This window comes from Diadema setosum, chromosome 11 (genome assembly GCF_964275005.1).
Source record: "Diadema setosum chromosome 11, eeDiaSeto1, whole genome shotgun sequence".
Classification (NCBI taxonomy): domain Eukaryota; kingdom Metazoa; phylum Echinodermata; class Echinoidea; order Diadematoida; family Diadematidae; genus Diadema; species Diadema setosum.
Genome location: NC_092695.1, coordinates 39,606,530 through 39,627,129, shown reverse-complemented (window position 1 = coordinate 39,627,129; position 20,600 = coordinate 39,606,530). Strand labels below are relative to the sequence as shown.

Below are 20,600 nucleotides of genomic sequence, written 5' to 3'. Positions count from 1 at the left end.
TGGATGAATTAGTGTTCTCCGGGCATTCGTGAATTCATCATTGGTCCGCCGTACCACAAATCCCCTCCGGGCACGAAGCGGCTGGCTAGTATGTATGTTCGAGGGTGCAGCATCTTAGCAGCAGGGAATCAACCGGTACGATCGCGACGCGTCCCGGCCCTCCTCGTTCGTTCAGTGTAACAACGGCGAGTCGAGAATGCTTGTGCTCGCACTCGGTTCGGGCAGATGAGGCGTCGACTATTCCTGATAACTCTCCTTCAAATCACTTCTGAATCCGCCAATATTGTCCTTTCTGTAACCCTGAAAGTGTGAGTACGTGTTACGAGAGTGTTCACAGAGCTACCGCGAGTTTGTTGCTGTGAAAAACGGAGTTACAACAGTGAATTTGCTCGGGCTCGTCTCGTTTCTACACACTTCAGCAACTACGCTTTCTGTTGCCAAGTTGCGCCGCCGATTACCTTTGCAGAACGCCACGTTTATGGAGGAGCTGTAGGAGGTGTCGTCGCGGAACTCTATTCCTCTGGAAAGTTATCGCGTAAGAAGGGGAGACATTCTGCGAGATACCGGATTGTGTATGCATCGTTCAAAATTAATTGATGTAGGTCGAGGATCCTACTGCAAGTTGCTGACGTACTAGGGGCCTACAACAAGTGATCAATGGTGATGAGGAACACAATCATTTTAGCAAGCTAATGCCTTGCCCTTGCAGTAGCAGGTTAATGCTTTTATGTCTTGCTGTAGGCCTACGGTAACGTTTCTTGAACTTATCACCTGCTTATACTTTTTGTACATACCAGGTTACCAAATACCAGCAATGTAGGGCTCTGCCTCCGAGCAATGTGATCCTGTTGACAGTGAAACTGCGCTGGGGGTCTATGTAGATCTCTAGCTCATCTTCTAAAGAAGTGAAATGATGATGATGTTATTGTTGACTCTTGAGTGAAAGCTGCAGACCAAAGAGGAAGTGATCATACAGTACTTTGGTTGGATAACATTAAACTAAAGTGCTCGTGATGAATAGGCATGTACGAGTATTACACACTAGACCTGTGTCATCACAACAAATATGATTAGTCTATATCTTAACATGTTAATCTAAGCTTATTTTGTTTGTGTGTGTTAACTTGGAGCAATGGCAGTTTTGTCTTGAATCATAATGAGTAACTGTAGAAATGGAACAAGTGTTGGTGGCAGCTTTCATGCTTTCAATGGAGGAAAGAAGTCGTGTTGGAACAGGAATCAAATGACCACTTCTGGAAGAACAAGAGACAAGATACAGATGTATCAAAAGATGGAGATGTCATGGAGAATGTACCTTTTTGCAGTAGGACTGTTGGGATTTAGCTTCATCTCTACATGCTCAGCCCAGGAGAGGGTCTTCTATAATGTAAAAGAAGAGCAGCCTGTTGGGACAGTTGTTGTTGATCTTCGAAATGATACAGACCACACTTCAACATTTCTGTTCCAAGCAGTTCCTCCAGAATTTACAGCGGATGGATCTACTGGTATAATTAGGACTGCAGAAGTTTTAGATAGAGAAACAGCTTCTCAAAGAGAATACCAGATATTGGTGTTTGTGAGTGAAAGTGGTAACTTCTTTGCCATCTCTGTTGTGATCACACTGACTGATGTCAATGATAATAGTCCAGAGTTTTTTCAAGCTGTGACTCACAAACAAGTGACAGAGGCAGTACAACCTTATATGACAAAAATTACAGGAGTCACTGCAACAGATGCTGATGAGGGCATTTTTGATGTGCAGGGGTACAGGATTGTTGCAGGCAACATTGATAACACATTTGATCTCGATGTGAGAGTTCGTCCAAATGGGGTATACATGGACATTGTGGTCAATAAAACCCTTGATCATGAGACAATCCCCGAGTACACCCTCGTAATAGAAGCATTTGATGGGGGAGATCCACAGCTCACCGGAAACACCACAGTGGTTATTGAAGTGACTGATGTTAACGACAACTCGCCAGTCTTTACCCAAACTTCTTTTAGTGCCGTCATCAATGAAAGTGCGCCAGTGAACAGTACAGTTCTTCAAGTGACAGCCACAGATGAAGATGGAGGTAGAAATGGCGAGGTTGTTTTCAGTCTTCAAAGAGATGATGGGTTTTTTCGCATTGATCCAGCGACAGGAATAATCTATCTCAACCGACCTTTAAATTTTGAGCAGTCTTCATCACATGATTTCTTAGTGATAGCCCAAGACAAAGCTGAGCAACCTATGTCCAGTCAGCCTGCATATGTGTCCATAACAGTGATGAATATCAATGAAAAACCACCTTCTCTGGAGGTCCTATTTCTTCAAGAAGGGGGATCCCCACAGGTATCAGAAGCAGCAGTGGCAGACACCACACTTGCTCGCATCTCTGTAACAGACCCAGACGATGGTGATCTGACCAATGTCACCATGACGCTTACTGGTGGAGCCAACCAGTTCAGCATTGAACAGAGTAGCAATCAAGTATATTTCTTGGTTGTTTCAAGTTCAGCCAGTCCATTTGACAGGGAACAGGTATCCAGCTATGATATTTCCATCCTAGCCACAGATAGAGGCTCTCCACCCCAACATGCAGAGGTCAATTTGACTCTGGCTGTGACTGATATTAATGACAATCCACCCATATTTGAACCCTTAGTTTACTCTGCTACCATTATTGAGGCATCTGAACCTGGCTCTCAAGTTACACAAGTCCATGCTACAGATGCTGATGAAGGGATCAACTCCCAGATCATTTACAGTATAATTTTTGCAGGAAACCATTCGGAATGGTTTGATATTAACCCAGTATCTGGACTTGTTACTACAAATCGCCAAGTTGACCGTGAAGAAGCCAGCTCTGTGTTACTTGAAGTCATGGCAAGGGATAAAGGAACACCATCACTGGCATCTAGCAGTATTGTCAACATCACTATCACTGATGTCAATGACAACCAGCCAATCTTCTCGTCGGGGACGTACAATGCCACCATTCTTGAAGAACGGAATATTCCATATTGCTTCCTTCAGGTAAGAATCAATTCTTGACATTTCTGTGACTGATACTGAAGAATATACATTTTTTTTTTTTTTTTGCAAAGGGATTTGTTTTAATTTAGATATTTGTCTCACTTTACAGGATTACCTGTGCAGATATTTTAAATTCAAGAAAGGCCAGTAAATCACTCCAATGTGATGCCTTGTGCCAACTGATGATGAAAGTTTGCATGCTTGTGTACATTGTAGTTGCAAATTTGCATGCCAGGGTCACAGAAATGGGCACTAAAATGTACTTACAATCTGTACTACACAGTGCCTGAAACACTGTTTACTTTTTGTTAAATTTCGTAATTTTTGTGGTTTTTTAGACTTAAGTAAATAATACTTTAAAAGAAAAGAAAAGAAAAACATAGCATGCAATTTCAGTTCAAAAGTTTCAGGCAACCTATAAATACTTTTCATTAAATGAGGAGGTTTTGGAATGTTTTCTGAATACATGGAACTACAGCATGCACATCTCTGTTTACTTTTAGTTTTCTTGCAAATGGGGCATTGTTTCAAAGTTGTATTCTTTACTCACTAAGAACCATGAGGTTAATATCAATTTTGATAAGTTTCAATAATTTCCAGGAAATATTCAGTTTTCCCATCAAAGAAAAAGTTGGTAGTTACAATATTGTACATCTAACATTTCTACTCTTTACAGTTGCTCTTAATGTGCCATTCTCAATTAGCATTTTAATAAAATGCTTACTGTTTCTAAGCCTCTGTTACATTCAGGAGCAATACTTGAATTTAGTAAATATCTAATGACTAATATCTCCCATGTAATCTCACTGTCATGAACTCTGTTTAACTCTAGAGACCTTAATGGTACACTGTATGTGCATGTTTTTGAAGAGTACATGTACATGAAAACAGTGTGAAAATGTCTAAAACTTTAATGTTTTGTTCACTCTTGCTCATGATGTGTAGGATGTGCACAGTGTGATAGCAGTGTTCCTTTTTCAGCTCTGTCTCCCCATCACCCTTAAAATTAGGCTCTGAGGAGTTATTGCATCAACCTACCTACTATTGGTTGTTGCTGCGAATCTGCTATGTGTTGTTCGCACGACAATAAATGAAAAAAATCTGCAGAAATAGGACCCTTACTAACATGCGAGACGTGACGTGGCCGCGTGGATGAAGTTTGCAGGTGACTCCACAGCGCACTACGTGCACGCCCGACTTACTAGTAGTGTAGTGGTAGTGTAGGCCTAGTGCCTACAAATGTACGTACTTACTTGGAAGAAATTGCTTCGGAGACAGGATAAGTTCGAGATCACGGTTCGTTCCCGACTGTGTTCGCGACATTTCGACAGAGAACAAATAAAAAAAAGATGGGCATTCCATGACGATATCCAGGTGGGTGAATATTTTCCAGCATATTTTCAGCGTATGCAGAGATGACTGATCTGTGATGTGCACATCGATCGCATGATCAAGCAGTACGCTGTACCGGTATGTGTGTTAGCTTATGCGCTGCGTGCAGTGGTAAAGGTGCATGCTAATGCAAGGCCGGTGTACCGGCCGCCGGCGGGGACTCAAAGCGGGGACTCGACTACAGTGTACGAGTATGACAGGCCTGGCCACTCGCTGGGGGCTCGGGCGGTACAGCCGCCTACTGTACTAGTATCCGTGGTCGGCGCGGCGCTATAGGTAAGGTACACGTACGCGCACGCTAGCGTTGTGCAAATTATGCTCCGCGCCGGAAGTGCCCTTGCTACCTAATGCACTAAATCTTGACAAAAAAGCCACATCCGGGAACTTTTTACGTCATTGGCGATAGCGAGAATTCAGTTACTTTTCTTTTCAAGCTCTTAAAGCAGATGGAGAGCCTATATGAATGGGCAAAAGTTTCACCTAATTTACAATATTCTTTGAAAATTCTGTGGAAATTTGAGAAGATTCAGAGTGACCTACATTGTAGTAATTGTTGTTGTTGGGTTTTTTTCTGTGTGTGATCCTTCTCAGAGGCAGATTTCTTATCCAGATTTGACCGTACAATAAGAAATGTGATACTTTTCATGAAAAGCAATCGTACCTAAATTTGATGTCTTGGTATCATCCCAAAGGAACATCCTTTTGTACACTGTGTGTGTGTGAATAAAGCTAAATTGGATAAAACAGGGTTACCGGTACTGTCAATGATATTGACCTGAAGGAAAGTGATTTTACATACTCAAATGCTTGTACTTCAAGAAGTTATGCTTATTATATTTTACCTTATACCCATAATTTTTCTTTGACACTGTATTCAACTTCAGAAGTGCAAATTTAATCATACACTATAGGCCCTACAACATGTACATGTAGGCTTTGTATGTAAATTCATATGGTGACACAAGTTTTAATAGATAATATCATATTCTGTCATGGTCATATTCTGTCATGACCATGTTACATAATCAGTTTTGCATGTTTTCTGGTAATCTTGGTGTATTCACCACTCTGATTGATTTTTGTTGTTGTAAAATTTGAACTGTGATAATGCTGTGTATTTGCCGATGTGTACAAAACATACAACTTATCTTCCTGAATTTCACAAGTTGAATAATATTCTTGAATACTTCGATTATGTAGTCTTCTGTAACACCAATAGTAGAATAGATTTATCATCTCCGAGGGAGAAAATAACTAATTTTTCTCTTGAAAATTTAATATTTCTGTCCCATTCTTTCAATGTGGTTCTTCATCGCGACTTATACAACATGTAAGGCCAAGTAAAAAAAGAAAGCAGTTTCTCGTCCGGGTTTTTTGAGCAAGGCGATGAGGGAGGTCCTTACTATTTGATATCTTACTATTTTTTCGAGGATTGTCAAAATGGAAGTAATATGTGTTTCTCGTCCGGTAATTTTGAGAAAGGTAATGAGAGAGGGCTTTACTATTTTCTATATCCAATTTATGAAATGACTATCACTCTGGTAGCTGTGTTATGAGAGACCAGGTCCCAAGTGTATGTCTTGCCTGCACTCTGTGCTTTTTCAAACAAATAGATCGTATGTACCATACTTGAAATGAAACTTCATGCATGCAGAAATACATGTGCTTTTTCTTTCCACTACAGATGTCAAGGGAAAATGACCATCTTAATACTGGTATCTAGGCCTAGTGTTGTAATGGCATTTCTGATACCCGGTACCAGTGTAAGCTTGCAATTCTGATGTATTGTGCTATTAATTGAAACAGGTATAAAATATGTCTTTCAACAAAATACCAATGTACGACTGAAATAATTTCCATGATATTCAAAACACTGATTTATTTATCATTGGTACGGTAGTGTGACTTTTTGTGTCCACACAGCTGGTATGTATATATCTGCATCTCTTCATAGTACAAATATATTGCAGAACATTCAACTGGAAACTGGCTTGTACAATTGCAGATGGATGTCAAAATGATACCTGCTGATATGGCATTATAGCATTAAACCTTTAAAGATGTTTCTTCATGTTCGACATTTTGATGAATGATTGTATACTACAGTACAGGGGATACGACTCACGGCCGTGTCCTTGAATTTACATCGTAAAGAAAAGTACATGTATCCCGCAGAAATACGAGACAAACCAGAATCCATGGAAAAGTTATTTATTTTGTGGATACACCCATTTAATAATTCTACACTAATTGCTGGAAAAGCGCATTCATTTTCTCTTCAAAATAGAACAAATCCGTCATCGCCGTCAGATGCAACGTTACAGAGCAGAGTGTACGGGGGTGCCTGGTACATAGACAGTGCAGTGCAGACACGCATGCCATACGCGACCGGCACGGCCACGGTGCACTGGCACCGTACCTCGACACTGCACACACATGCACATAGTCACAATGACATGAACATGTATACAAACTCGATACAATCCTCACAAGCATTTGTACAGTACAATTCATCCGCTTAAAATATGAGAAACGGGGAAAATACGAACAATGCGCGAAATATGCGTGGAATATCAGCGATTGTTCGAAGAAATGTTGCCGCTATCGCGTTCACGACGTACCGAGTGCGCTGTATCCATCACAGCCCAGGCCCGCGGCCGCGGCCGCCCGCGCCCTTCCAACTACAGTTCGACTGCTTTGTGGGTCATTCCTTCTTTTTGCCGAGCTCGCAGTATGAAATGCATGCGTTATTACATACGCACTACGGAAGCTACAGCTATACTACAGTTAAGTAGAGGACGCAAGGCGTAATTAGAAATGAGACATCACGATTGGTACTGGTAGGTGAACTGTCGATCTTTTTTCGGCGGCCGAAAAATAGTAAATATCAAAAAAGTCGATGCGGCAACTGAAAATCGATGCGGGCGGGGAGCGGGCTGGGACGAAAATTATGAATTTCTTGGTATTTTCAGCGCCATTTTGAAAATAGTAAATAGTAAAAAAATCGATGCGGCGGCCAAAATCGATGCGCGCGAGGACGAGAAACTGGTTTCTTTTTTTACTTGGCCTAATGCTTGTACTACTACTCACAAGATTATCTGTGGAAGAGCAAAATCTGATCATGCAGATGTGCTGCAACTTGCCAAACAGTCATCTCCTAATGTTGTTTGATTTCAGAGGATATAATTACAGAATCTGAGCATTAAAACTTTATGTGGCATGTTTATTTCCTGTCCATTGGTGTGAAATTTGTGCTTATTTTGCTCATTTGCATAGAAAGGGTTAAGTGGTTGAAAGTTCTGTGACAAATTTCAATGCAGGGTTCAGAACTACGTACCATCTCAGCTTGAAGTCGTAAGGTTTGCATACCTTTATTAGTTCTCCGCTGTACAATCCAGTGTAAGCACTATTGTTATGCAGAATGAGGTGATCGGTTGGAGAAGCTGCTTTGTGTGAACCCCTCACATAGTCCTCTCTGTGTGTACACACAAGCACACACACAATCATGTAGGCATTCTGCATCTCGTACTCATGCATTTATACTAAAGGTAGTTTGCATGGATTGAGGTAGCTCCCAGTGTCTTCTGATCCCTCCTGTCTCCAAACACCATGCATGTGGCACAATAACCTCTTGGCCTTTGCTTTCAATTGTCAAGTCTATTCTTGATTCAACACTAATACTCCAAATAGGTGAATCTTCTCAGAAGGATTATAAGCTTTACTAAGCTGATTCAGCACCAAAGTGCTGGCACTTTGAATGGACTAGTTGATCCTGTGGGAAAAGATTTATTACAGAAAATGCAGGTCTTGGAACTGACTCAAGAAACTACTTGTACCCCCCTCCCTCCCTCCCCCCCCCCCCCAAAAAAAAAGCACTCTACTGTGTTAAAAAAATTAGGGCACATACTTTGTTTTTGTTATTTCATACAGTATACCCTGATCCCCAATCTCACAGCATGTTGGGATGTTCTTAGTTTGTCTCATTCCTTTTTTTTTTTTTTTTCGTGGAAGGTACAGCTCCTGTAGGAGAAAAGCTGCCAACAATGTGTTTCTTTGGTTTAATCTTTCAAACTTATCTCAGAGTTCTTCTTGTTCTTGACTGACTGATGTGTTTGTTCGATTATTAGAATACATACGCTGTGTATGTGTAGATAGTTTTGTAATGGTTGTGTATGACCCTATGTACATTACAGTACAAATGTACGTGCACGCAGACTGAGCATACAAAATTGTAAAACTAAAGGGTCTCAAATTGTGCACTGATATGTTTGCATACAACAATCTGTATTATCTCCAATATATCCATACCACGTATACAAAGTATGTACAGAATGTGCCTGCATGGCAGTTAATAACTTTCTGTCATAAATTGCTAAATTTGTAATATTTCACACAAGTATGTATATTTACAACAATATTTTGATGAAGACGTACATTGATAAAGAAGTATTAAATCCATAATTTCTTATTGTCTTTATGGCATTGTGAGACAAAAGAAACCAATAGGGCATTTGTTCAATCACTTAGAACATTTACAACATCTTTTAGTATGAGAAACACTTCTGATCTTTGCTATCTGAAACATCTTGATCATATGCACTTTCTGGCTTACCAGGTACCAATATTGGATTTTATATCAAGGGAAGGGGAGTGTCAATAGTTCGCGTTCAGACGGCAGGCCCTAACCTCGAGGTTAGGAAACCTCGAGGTTTAGCTCTTGCCCCCTAACTACGACGTGTGTCCACACGAGTGTAACCTCGAGGTTAAGCTTCTGCCCCCGTAACTACGAGTGGGTCCCACTCGATGTTAAAACCACAAAACCGGAAGTTTCAGCCCACACTGCGAACAAGGCGTCTATTTATTCTTTAGTCCAACCCTGTCAAACTCGCTTACAGGTACTCTTTTTCTCTGTCATGGTATGCAGAGATAGCACTGCACTGATGACTTTATGCCTTTATGAAGACATTCGTCGAAAACATTTTTTTAGCGTCGGAGAAGAATATAGAATACAGTAGCGAGTTCGACGTGTTCAGTTTCAGAGATCAAGCGCATGGGAAGAAAAGATGATGTTGTTGTGTCATGCGTCATAGGTTTTTCACGTGTAGTGTATTTGTGGTGTACGTTTGAGAGGTTGACCCGGAAGCAGAGGGAAATTGTGGGGGATGGAGTTTACGGCGAGGTCACTCTTAACTTCGAGTTCGTTGTTTTTTGTGTCCACACGGTGCTTAACTACGAGTGGGGACCCCCCGCGGCTCGTGGTTAGAGCGCTATAAACCATAAGATTTCTCGTGGCTCGAAACATCGAGCAAACCTCGAGGTTTGCTAACTACGAGTGCGTCTTCACGGTCCCTAACTACAAGCTCTAACCTCGAAGTTTCCTAACTTCGAGGTTAAGGGCTCCCGTCTGAACGTAACTATTGCTGAGAGTGATGGTGATGATCATGATGATAATTCACAGCATTTGTGTATGGCACCAGAAACAACGCTGTACACTGGCTTTGGTTCGACCGACGATCCCTGACCAGTAAAGATCACTGTCGGACTATAACTTTTTCAGACATGGACCAGTAAAAAATTGAAAAACTCAGTACCTACTGATCTGACAGACAGATTGGGCCAGTAGAAAAGAATCTATGTTTGTGTGTAGCCCTGCCATAATACCTGTACACTACATCTGTTAAAACACACACACACGTTCAAAGGTGCAGTCTTCCTCCAAGAGAGAGTTAGTGATTGAATGTAAAGTTAAAAAATGTGAGTCCTCTGTTAGCTTTGAAGGGCTCTGAAGTATTCTGAATGGAAGAATTTGACAGGCTAAGCAACAGATTTGTGACGATGATCCTGTTCAGTGTGAAGAAATTTTGAAAATTAAACGAACATTTCTGCACCTAAATGAAGCCTGTGAACAGTATGGAAAGTTATATTTCATAAGATGAGGCATGATTTTATCTATGGTACTTTGTGAACTTCTTTTTTAGGGCTTCATCTTCTAGATTTCCTGTGAATAGTCAATACCAAATTAATGATGTGAAAATACTGTGGCATGAGTACATTTCACGTTTAAATCTTGTACTTCACAAGATATCAGGTAGATCATGTACATGTAGCTCCATGGATAGATGTACCGTAGCCCGACCAGACGCCGTGCGCTAGCGCTAGCACAGCGTCTGACGGTGTGATACAGATATCTACGAAACCCCATACACATATCTACTAAACCCCTCGAACATGGCCACACAACAACAAAACTGTTGAAAATTTCTACATTGCTATGACAAATTTTACGAATCACTCACGTGAATTGAGATGCTTGGACTATGAGCATGGTATTTCAGTCCATAGTGAGCCCTCAAGCAATATACACTGAGCAAAAAGTCCAATCTTAACCCGGAATGCTGTGATCATCGCTGGGCCATTCAAAATAAACCTTTCCCAGCTTTGAACAATGCAAATTGCGCTGCTAGAGTATGTACGCCCGCGAAGTCGACAGCGCCATCTTTGCCCAGTGCTGCGCCGACATTTCGAATCATTTCTGCGATTTCTACGATTTCTGCGTATTTTGGTAAGTTGTAAAATGAGTATATCAATATCAATAGCTGGAAATGGTAGCTAAATTGATAAAGTTTTCACCTTATTTAGTCTTCGTAACAAATATGGTGCATTTAAAATCGAGTCGGCGCCTCGGAATCCTGAGATTACGTAGTGTCCACACTGTACAGCCCTGTCGCGACTTACGCTTGTGTACAGCAACAGGGCTGTGTATAGTTAGATGTACCGATACTCAGAATCTTTATATCATTTTGAATGTGGCATAAACATTTGATTGAGCAAATTGGTCAGATACTCATCTTTACTATCTATGTGAAATGATGTGTAACCCTGAACTGCAGAACCTGTACTTCGTAACACAAGGGATGGCTTGTTCTATTCGCAGAGGCAGTTTATATTGTGGCCCAGCCAGTAAACTCACTGATGTTTGTCTGTCAGTACTATACCTCTTGCCAGAGGGAGGGCACTGACTGAGGTATCAATGAGATTACAGCTCTGGAATTTGAAACATCTTAGAAATGTACAGAAGAGCATTATTGTATTGGGAGGAAGTCATATTTATGTGCCTTATGATTTTGATTTACATTCAATCAATTGTTTATAGTACAATGTAGGCCTACTCCATATGATTTCCTGTACAATTGTAGTGCTCCGTTTGTGTAATCACAGTAGCGCCAAATGCTCCATGTAGGCCTATTTGTTCCCTCTGTACTTTATTCATGCCATCATATTGAGAAGCAAAGTGTTGACCTTGTTTAAAACCACTTTTCTGGATAGAACTGCTGAAAAATTGAAATACATAAGATGAGCATTCACCCTCATTCATACATGTACATGTCTTTTTGAGACCTTAAAGGGAAATTTAAAGAAACTTTCCCACTAACCCTTTTTACAGCAGGGTGTATGTCGCTGCAATTACAAGAATATCTAGGCCTATATGGGATACATTTCATTACCACACCCAGCTAACACACTGTACAGTTCAGCATCATACATGTACACAAACATATTTCCCTTCTCAGTTTTCCTCAGAGTCCCTTTATATATTGTACACCTGTACATTGTATCAGTGTAGCCATCTACAAGCTTGTAGCATTGTAGGCCACCGGTCATTGTGTATTACATAGGCCTACATGTATCATAGATGCTTGACTGATAATCAGAATTCTCTCTCAATATCACTGTTTGCTGCCTTGTGCTATTAGGAGTATAAGATTCTTGCGCTGCAGCTAAAATGTGTTAATTTGCTTCACTTTGTGCAGTGGGCACCATGAGGTACAATAGTATATCATGCTCATTATGACTGGGAGGTAGTCTAACTCTTTCAGTTCAACTGTCCTATTATTTGCTAGATTCAAATGCTATCAAGTAAATGACCATCTCCTTACTCACTGTAAAAATATTTCAAATCACCAACTCTTTGAAGCAAACATATTTGTCGCTGATTAATGGTTGTTTTAAACTTCTTTTTCTTTTCTCTAACCCTTCTGCAAATGCATCATTTCTGGGAGAACTCTTTTGTTTACACAGGTTTGCGTGGTTCTCGTTTCTTTTCTTGTGGAAATGAACATGTTAAAAGGCAGACCTTGTTGTCAGGCACCATCAGAGGAAAGCCATTACAATCTTTGAAACTTGCATGTATACAAACAAAGCATCCCCAATGCAGACTGCTTCACAGCACACACACACACACACACACACACACACATGCACCACACACACACACTTTGTTTTCTGTATTTATTAATTTCTATTCAATTAATACAAGGGCAGTAATCTCAACTGGTACATTGTATTACTAGCAGAATTTTTACATAATTTGGACATAAGCAAAAGTATTTCCTTGTCTATTTTTTCTTTCCACACATGAAGTAGAAATCAAAGTTGATGTCAAACACAGAATCTCGTACACACAGTCAAAGGGATGCATCTATTGTAATTTGATATAATTTCTAATGGTTGTATCATCGGGTTTACAATACTATAAAGGTGCCCCTTGTGCACATTCGTACGTCTTAATTCGTGGACTTGTGCACTGTGATACCAAGTGAAGTATCATGTGAGTGTCCTAGAAGTGTGCTCCCATCCCCTTGATACCCTTTAGTACCTTTCCATTGGCTACCAATCAATATCACATTGATTTCTTCTCCCTTTCCCTTTGGTATCCTATACCAGACTGATGAATGCATTGTTGTCCCACTGTGGGTCTGCCTAAGGCAGGCCCTTTGTGTGAGTGCAAACCTCTATTCCTCCTTGTGTGAGCAATGCATACCTATGCCGAGGACTTTTGTACGTTAGAATTCAAAGGTAAACACATATATCACAATAAATTTGGTAAAGGACATTGACACTGTATGTAACTGTCCTTCAATCAGTGCCACTGTCAGTGGCACTGATTTACCATAATTATAATTGAGAGCATGTTCATGTGAAAATATACGTAAACGTGTACACAGTAGGATGAACAGTAGGATATTTGGATGTTTAGGCCATTAAAGTGGAATACTCCTCATGTATTAATTTCTGAAATAGAGGCTCAGTATGTGTAAGATGACATGCGTCTGTAGATATTTTTAAACTATGTCTTTGATAATACAATGATATTAAAGGACAAGTTCACCTTCATTAACATGAGGACTGAGAGAATGTAGCAATATTAGTAGAACACATCATTGAAAGTTTGAGGAAAATCGGACAATCCGTTCAAAAGTTACGAATTTTTGAAGTTTTTGTGCAGTCACCGCTGGATGAGAAGACTACTGCATTGTATGATGTCACATGCGTACAACAATGTAAGGAAAATATAAAGACAATTTCACAAAATTTCATCTTTTGAAAAAAGTACACATTCCCTTGACTCGTTACTGACATATGTTTTGGGTAATATTATTCCCATTGCCTTTAGAAAGGGGCAAGTCAAGTGCTCTTTTATTATGCGAAAAAAGTGAAAATATGTTGAATTTTCTTTACATTTCCTTTATACTGTTGTACTCATATGACATCATGAGCCTTAGTAGTCTCCTCATCCAGCAGATCCAACACAATGATTTTAAAAATTCATAACTTTTGCATCGATTGTACAATTTTCCTCAAACTTTCACTGATGTGTTCTACTAATATTGCTGCATTCTCTTAGTCCTTATGTTTATGAAGGTAAACTTGTCTTTTAAAAGTATTAAAGATATGGAAGAATGCACAAAATGGCTTGATCATGATTTTGTTTCAAGAGGTACATCTGGAACAGGGTGCTTTGTTTTTTGAAAGATGCACAGGTCACGATTGGTCTGGCAGAAGAATTCCAAAGCTGCAAACATCAGGGCCCTGTTTTATCAAAAGATAAAATTGATTTTAAATTTTCTTAACATGTAGGCTGCCATAGACTTATCATTGAAATCAACTTTATAATCAATTTTAACTCTTTATAAACAGGGCCCTGATTCTTCTGAACAGGGAGAAGGAGGAGTCTTATTTTGTTTACCGCAGTAGTATTTTACATGTACGTGTGGGATTAAATTTGCATGTGTGTGTCATGGGTGTTGTTACAGGTTAGATTTAATTGTTCATGATTCTGATGAGCTTCAATATTATGTGATATACACTTTATGTTGCTTAAAATGCTTTATCAAAATGATTGATCTTTGTAAAATTATGAGTGTCATTAATTTGACTGGAATAAGGCCCAAGCAGGCACCACTTAAGGGCTGCTCTGGATGTTGGTCTTGACGTGTTTACAGACAGGACCCAACAACTTCAGTACATGCTAATAGAAGAATTAATAGTGTGAGGATTAGGGGCTAATGGATGTGTGCTTTTCCTCTTCACCTATAACTGGTTGCCAAGTAGATGAAGCTAATTGCTGCCAAGACTGATGAGGTATTTCTTGATACATGAAGTGATTAGCTGTGTACTTAATCCAGTGAGATGATGTAGTGTCTATGCTGTTGACAAGGAACACTGTCTTTCCTTTATGCATTCACGGACTTGAAGCTCAGGCACTTACAGTACAACTTATTAAGTTCATGTGAATGCCAGGGATCTCGTAGGCGTGAATTTCTCTAATGTTCACAAATTGAAGATCTGCAAAAGACTATTTAACATGTACTGAGTTTGAGTTTTATGCATGGCATGCTAGTGCAAAATTGGAAAATTTTAGAGGAGAAAGCTAAGGGGAGCTACACTCTGCAAATTAAAAAATTCCAATAAAAAAACTTCTTTTTTTCATCTTTGGCTAAAATTGATGGATTCTTCAGGGAACAATTGATGTCATCAGAATTTCTTAGCACTACTTAGAAATGTGCTTTATAACTGTTACAAAGAATAAATTTTGAAGAAATGTTTAAACTTCAGTGTACTGCAAATACTTTGCACCTTGTTCGATACATTCAATACAGTTTAAATCCTATAAATTCTGAGGCAAATGGTTCAAGGCAACGTGGCACAAATAATATGTTGTCTCTTTAATGTCAACATACAATACGTAATTTACATACAAGTGTGCAATTGTAATGTGAGGTAATTTCCCCCTCTTGTCTTGTTATATGTAGGCAGACCAGACAATGTATAATTTAAATAACAACTACATTGAAACACCTAAAAATATTACACATGAATGGTTGTGTCTATCTGTTTGCCATATTGATGTACAATGTACATTGTATCTTTGGAGTTTTTAATGTTTTTTTTTTCATGCAATAGTCAAAAGTATTGTTATGATTACAAGTCCCACTTATAATATTTCTGTTTCCCTCCTAGAGCATTACATGTACATCTGTTACAGTTTATACCAAGTCACATTTTAAAGGGACTGTACAGTACTGGTTGAGGTGGGAATTCATGTTTTGAACATTCTTAAGTGAGATAGGGAGAAACCTTTTATGAAATATGAAAGAACATGTAATTTTAAGAAGGATTCAACATTTATTTGATGAAAATTTGTTTTCAAATGGCTGAGATATCCAAAAAAGTGATAATAATAAAAGGCGACAGGCCGCGCCTTTTATTAGGATCTCTTTGTTTCACATTGTTTTTGGATATCTCAGCCATTTCAAAACCGATTTTCATTAAAGGGGAGATAAACCCCAAGAACAATGTGGATTGAGTGAAAGCAGCAACATTAGTAGAACACATCAGTGAAAGTTTGAAGAAAATCGGACAATCGATGCAAAAGTTATGAATTTTTAAAGTTTTGGTGTTGGAACCGCTGGATGAGGAGACTACTAGAGGTTATGACGTATGAGTGGACTACAATATCAAGAAAATATAAAGAAAATACTACAAAAATCCATTTTTCATGAAAATTACAAATTCCATCAACTTGATATTGACATATGTTAAGGGTAGCAATTATTCCCCCTGCTTTCTGAAAGCGGTTGGTCCACTGCTCTTTCATAATTCTAGAAAAGTGAATATTTGTTGAATATCCTTTATATTTTCTTTGTCTTGTTGTCCACTCATACGTCATATCCTCTAGTAGTCTCCTCATCCAGCGGTTCCAACACCAAAACTTTAAAAATTCATAACTTTTGCATCGATTGTCCGATTTTTCTCAAACTTTCACTGATGTGTTCTACTAATGTTGCTGCTTTCACTCAATCCACGTTGCTCTTTGGGTTTACCTTCCCTTTAAATAAACTTTTGATACCCCTTAACATTGCATGCTCTTTTACGTCTCATCGAGTGGTTTCTGAATATCTCGCAAAACGTTAAAAGCTAAATCCTCACCTCAACCAGAACTGTACACACCCTTTAAGCAAGTTAGCCGTAAATCAGTTCACAGTAGCACCTTAAATTCATGCATGCAAATGTTTTTAACACATCAAAGGGGGAGAGAGGTAGCTCAGTTGTTAGTACATTTGTGTATGTCCACTTTGCATTCGTGTGGCTCAGATTTGAGTTTGAGTGAGTCCGGCTGAGCAATGTCCTTTGTAAATGATTTGTGTTATCCAATATGGTACATGTAAGAGGCAAAACACTCTTGAAAGCCTCATGCATTGGAGAAAGTAGAATATGTGGCATGACTCTATGTCATACATGTACATCTTTTCTTTGCGATATGGTCTGCCCCACACCACAAAATGGATGAATGGTGCAGACCCGTCTTGGTTTGCCCTACATAGTGGAGGTAACTAGCAGAAGTCAACGTAGTGTATAGTGATCTGGTATTTCATAGTGTCATCCAAACGAGAAAATACATGTAAAAACACTTCATTAATACACTTTGACAGTAATTTCAGCTGGAAAAAAAAAATGAAAGAAAATGATTGAAACTCTGTTTTATCTTTTCTGTTTTTAGTTATTTCTTTTTCTTTCATTGAAAGGGATGTTGCCAGTCTGCAGTGTAAGAGTTGATATAATTCAAAAGCCCATCAATCAGTTTACACAAGACATGTGTACATGTATGTCTATACTGTACCTTGTCAGAATTCATTCTGTCATCACCTAGTATTTCACTGTCATGCTGTTTATACCAACTTGTTTTCATTGATATAAAATTCTCCCAATCTCGGTTTGAATTCTGTTGTGCAAACACCCTAAATGTCATTTTAAGCACGTTTCTTAGCCATTTCTCAAAAGCACTTCAAAAGAAGTTGTGCTTCTTGAGATAAGCTTTTAAGAAATCCATTTTGGGGGTTGATTCCCCTTCAGCTGCCATTAAATGAACAATTCCAAACCATTCTTTGCCTTTTGTAAAGTGACTCCCACTGTCATTTTACGTATCTTTCTTCTTTCAAGTTCTATCTTTGTCTTCTGTCACAAGACCACCCGAGCATTGAGAATTAAGGGTTTCTGGGACGAACACTGCACTAGGGCTTTCTATAGCTCAGTCGGTAGAGCACCGGTCTAGCAATCCGGAGGTCTCGGGTTCGAATCCCGATGGAATCCCATTTTCTTTGCTCACTTTTCCACTAATAATTTATATTCTTTCTGGTCAGTTTATTCTGTCTTTATTTGTTACAAACTCAAAAAGCTGCATCACTTCGGTGATCCCTCGCATTTATCCCCAAGTTGAATTATCCTTCGGGTTTATGCCAGGTTCAAGTGTGTGCGTGTGTGTCACACACAAACACACTGCTATAGCTTCTGACCACCCGAGCATTGAGAATTAAGGGTTTCTGGGACGAACACTGCACTAGGGCTTTCTATAGCTCAGTCGGTAGAGCACCGGTCTAGCAATCCGGAGGTCTCGGGTTCGAATCCCGATGGAATCCCATTTTCTTTGCTCACTTTTCCACTAATCTAAATCTAGATTACATTTTTATGCCTCCGCCACGAAGTGGTGCCGGAGGCATTATGTTTTCGGGTTGTCCGTACGTACGTCCGTACGTACGTCCGCTTTCGTTTACGCGATAACTTGAGTAATATGTACTGGAATTTTACCAAACTTGGTCCAAGTATGAAGTATGATGGGGCAACGATTTGATAAGATTTTGGGTGAAATCGGCTAAAGGTCAAAGGTCAAAGGTCAAGGTCAAATCATGAAATTGTATCCGTTTACGCGATAACTCAAGACTGTATGGAGCAAATTTCACCAAACTTTGTTGGAGGATGATGTGTGATGGGACAATTACTTGATTAGTTTTTCAGTGAAATCGGACAGAGATCAAAGGTCAAAGATCAAGGTCAAATCCTAAAATTTATCTGTTTATGTGATAACTCAAAACTGGATGAAGCAGCTTTCACCAAACTTGGTCCAAGGATGATGTATGATGGGACAATTAGTTGAGTAGATTCTAGTGACATTGACACGAGGTCAAAGGTCAAAAGGTCAAGGTCAAATGCTAAAAATGTTGCTATTTCCCCCATATCTATGCAATGCCCACAGTTATTTTCTTGAAACTTAGTGTAGACATGCTACTGCGTAAGGATTCTCCAGAGAGAGTTTCATGTCATAAGGTCAAAGGTCAAAAGGTCAAAGGTTAGGTGAAAATGTTGCAATATCACTTTTCTTGCAAATGGTTCAATGTATCTTCATGGAACATGGTACATATGCATGTACTGACTGGCAGGGATTATCTAGGGAATTTAGGGGTCATGGGTCAATAGTCAGGGGTTCAAAGGTCAAGGTCAACTCCTCAAAATGTTACTACTGTATTTCCCTCATACATGTATACTAGTATATGCAATGATTGCATTATTAGTTTTAAAAGTGTTTAATATATGTACATGTATTACTTGATGGAGATTCTCTTGGAAATTTCCAGCCAGAAGGTCAAAGGTCAAAGGTTAAGGGTCAAAGGTCAGGTTTAAATGAAAAAGAAATATTTTGTACTGTAATTACACTCTTTCTTCATACCTTGAAAATTATACTCAATGCATAAACTTATAATAAGGTCGGTCAGAAGTCAAGTAAAAATTTTCAATTCCCCAAATATGTGTACCTGCACTCTTTAATAGACAATTATAGCAAACCCAGTTCGTGGAAAGTGAACATTCAAGATATTTCTGACAAACCTGTTATTTCGATATTTTGCCAGTTATGTGAAACTGTCATCACACATTGTCAAGACATTGTACTATACACCTATTGGGAGAATCATGCATTATGGCGGAGGCATCAGTCGCCGTAGCGACATTTCTAGTTAGATATGTTCTTCCAAGCAAGTACTAAAGGCTCATTGTTTGTTGTTTATTTTTTTTTTATGTAGAAGTCCCTGATTGTATGGTACAGTGTATATTTAAACTGATAGAAACTTACATGCAATGGTATACAAACTTTATGGTAAATGTGCCTACAGTACAGTGAAGTAAACACAAAGGACTGAAGAAGGTTTGAGTGGCTTTGTGGCCTTGCTTCTGTTCAGGCATTGTGAAATGTTGGTAAGTGAACTACATGATGTCCAAGTTGTACATTTTTACTCTGCCATGAAGATATTATAAAATCTGAGGGAGGAAGGGGAAAAGATGAGTTATGGGGCAAGGAATAATTGGCAGAAATTTGCTTTGAGACTGAATGAGCCAGAGAGTTATCTTGATGGGAGAAATGGTTTTGAATTGATGACTGGAAGAGAGAGATGATTGCTACTGATGGCTTGGAAGTGCTTTGGAATAGTGCTGAGTGCACACCACTTTTGTGACAATCAATGGCCAACGTTATGACTAAAGGCGGAGTGGGTAGGATGCTTGCCAAGCTGGAAAGGAGCTAAATTAATTTTGAATTGAATTTCCATATTCTTGTGGAATCGTTGATGCAGGCTTGTGAAAGGAACATTATGATGATTGTGTGTGCATTGTGAATTGCGATGTACCGAGGACGAAGGTATCTTTGTACATACATAAATTGTACAGTCCTCTCTTGGTCAATGAAATACTGAATCACTTGATTCGAATAAGGAACTAGATTTTTAAGTCATGATGGACATTCTTTTTTGTGTGTGTAATTTTCATAATGATAAATGAAGGGCAGTGGTTTCTGAGGATTGTATCATTGCAACTATGATCTTTACAATGCTTTTAGATGAATAAGACACTAAGTACATTGTATCTGTCATGGCATATTTACTACTTAGGGAAAGAGAGTAGTGTGTGACATTGGATACAGATCAGAAAACAAAGGCATGGGATTTGAAAGAGCTCATGCAAAATTCATTTTATTCTTTATTCTAGTAGTAGTTTACATTTCACGTCATTGTACTATTGT

The 20,600-nt window shown here is 39.1% G+C and overlaps 1 protein-coding gene across 1 annotated transcript in view; it reads left to right on the top strand.

Moving 5' to 3' along the window:
- Positions 1 to 999: 999 nt before the first annotated feature.
- LOC140235492 (protein dachsous-like) overlaps positions 1,000 to 20,600 on the top strand; it is a gene marked incomplete at its 3' end in the record, with an annotated part of 54,233 nt that continues 34,632 nt past the window's right edge. Inside the window, exon 1 of the mRNA XM_072315519.1 lies at positions 1,000 to 3,022. Within this exon, the coding sequence (XP_072171620.1) occupies positions 1,157 to 3,022 (1,866 nt within the window). The remainder of the gene's footprint in view (positions 3,023 to 20,600) is intronic.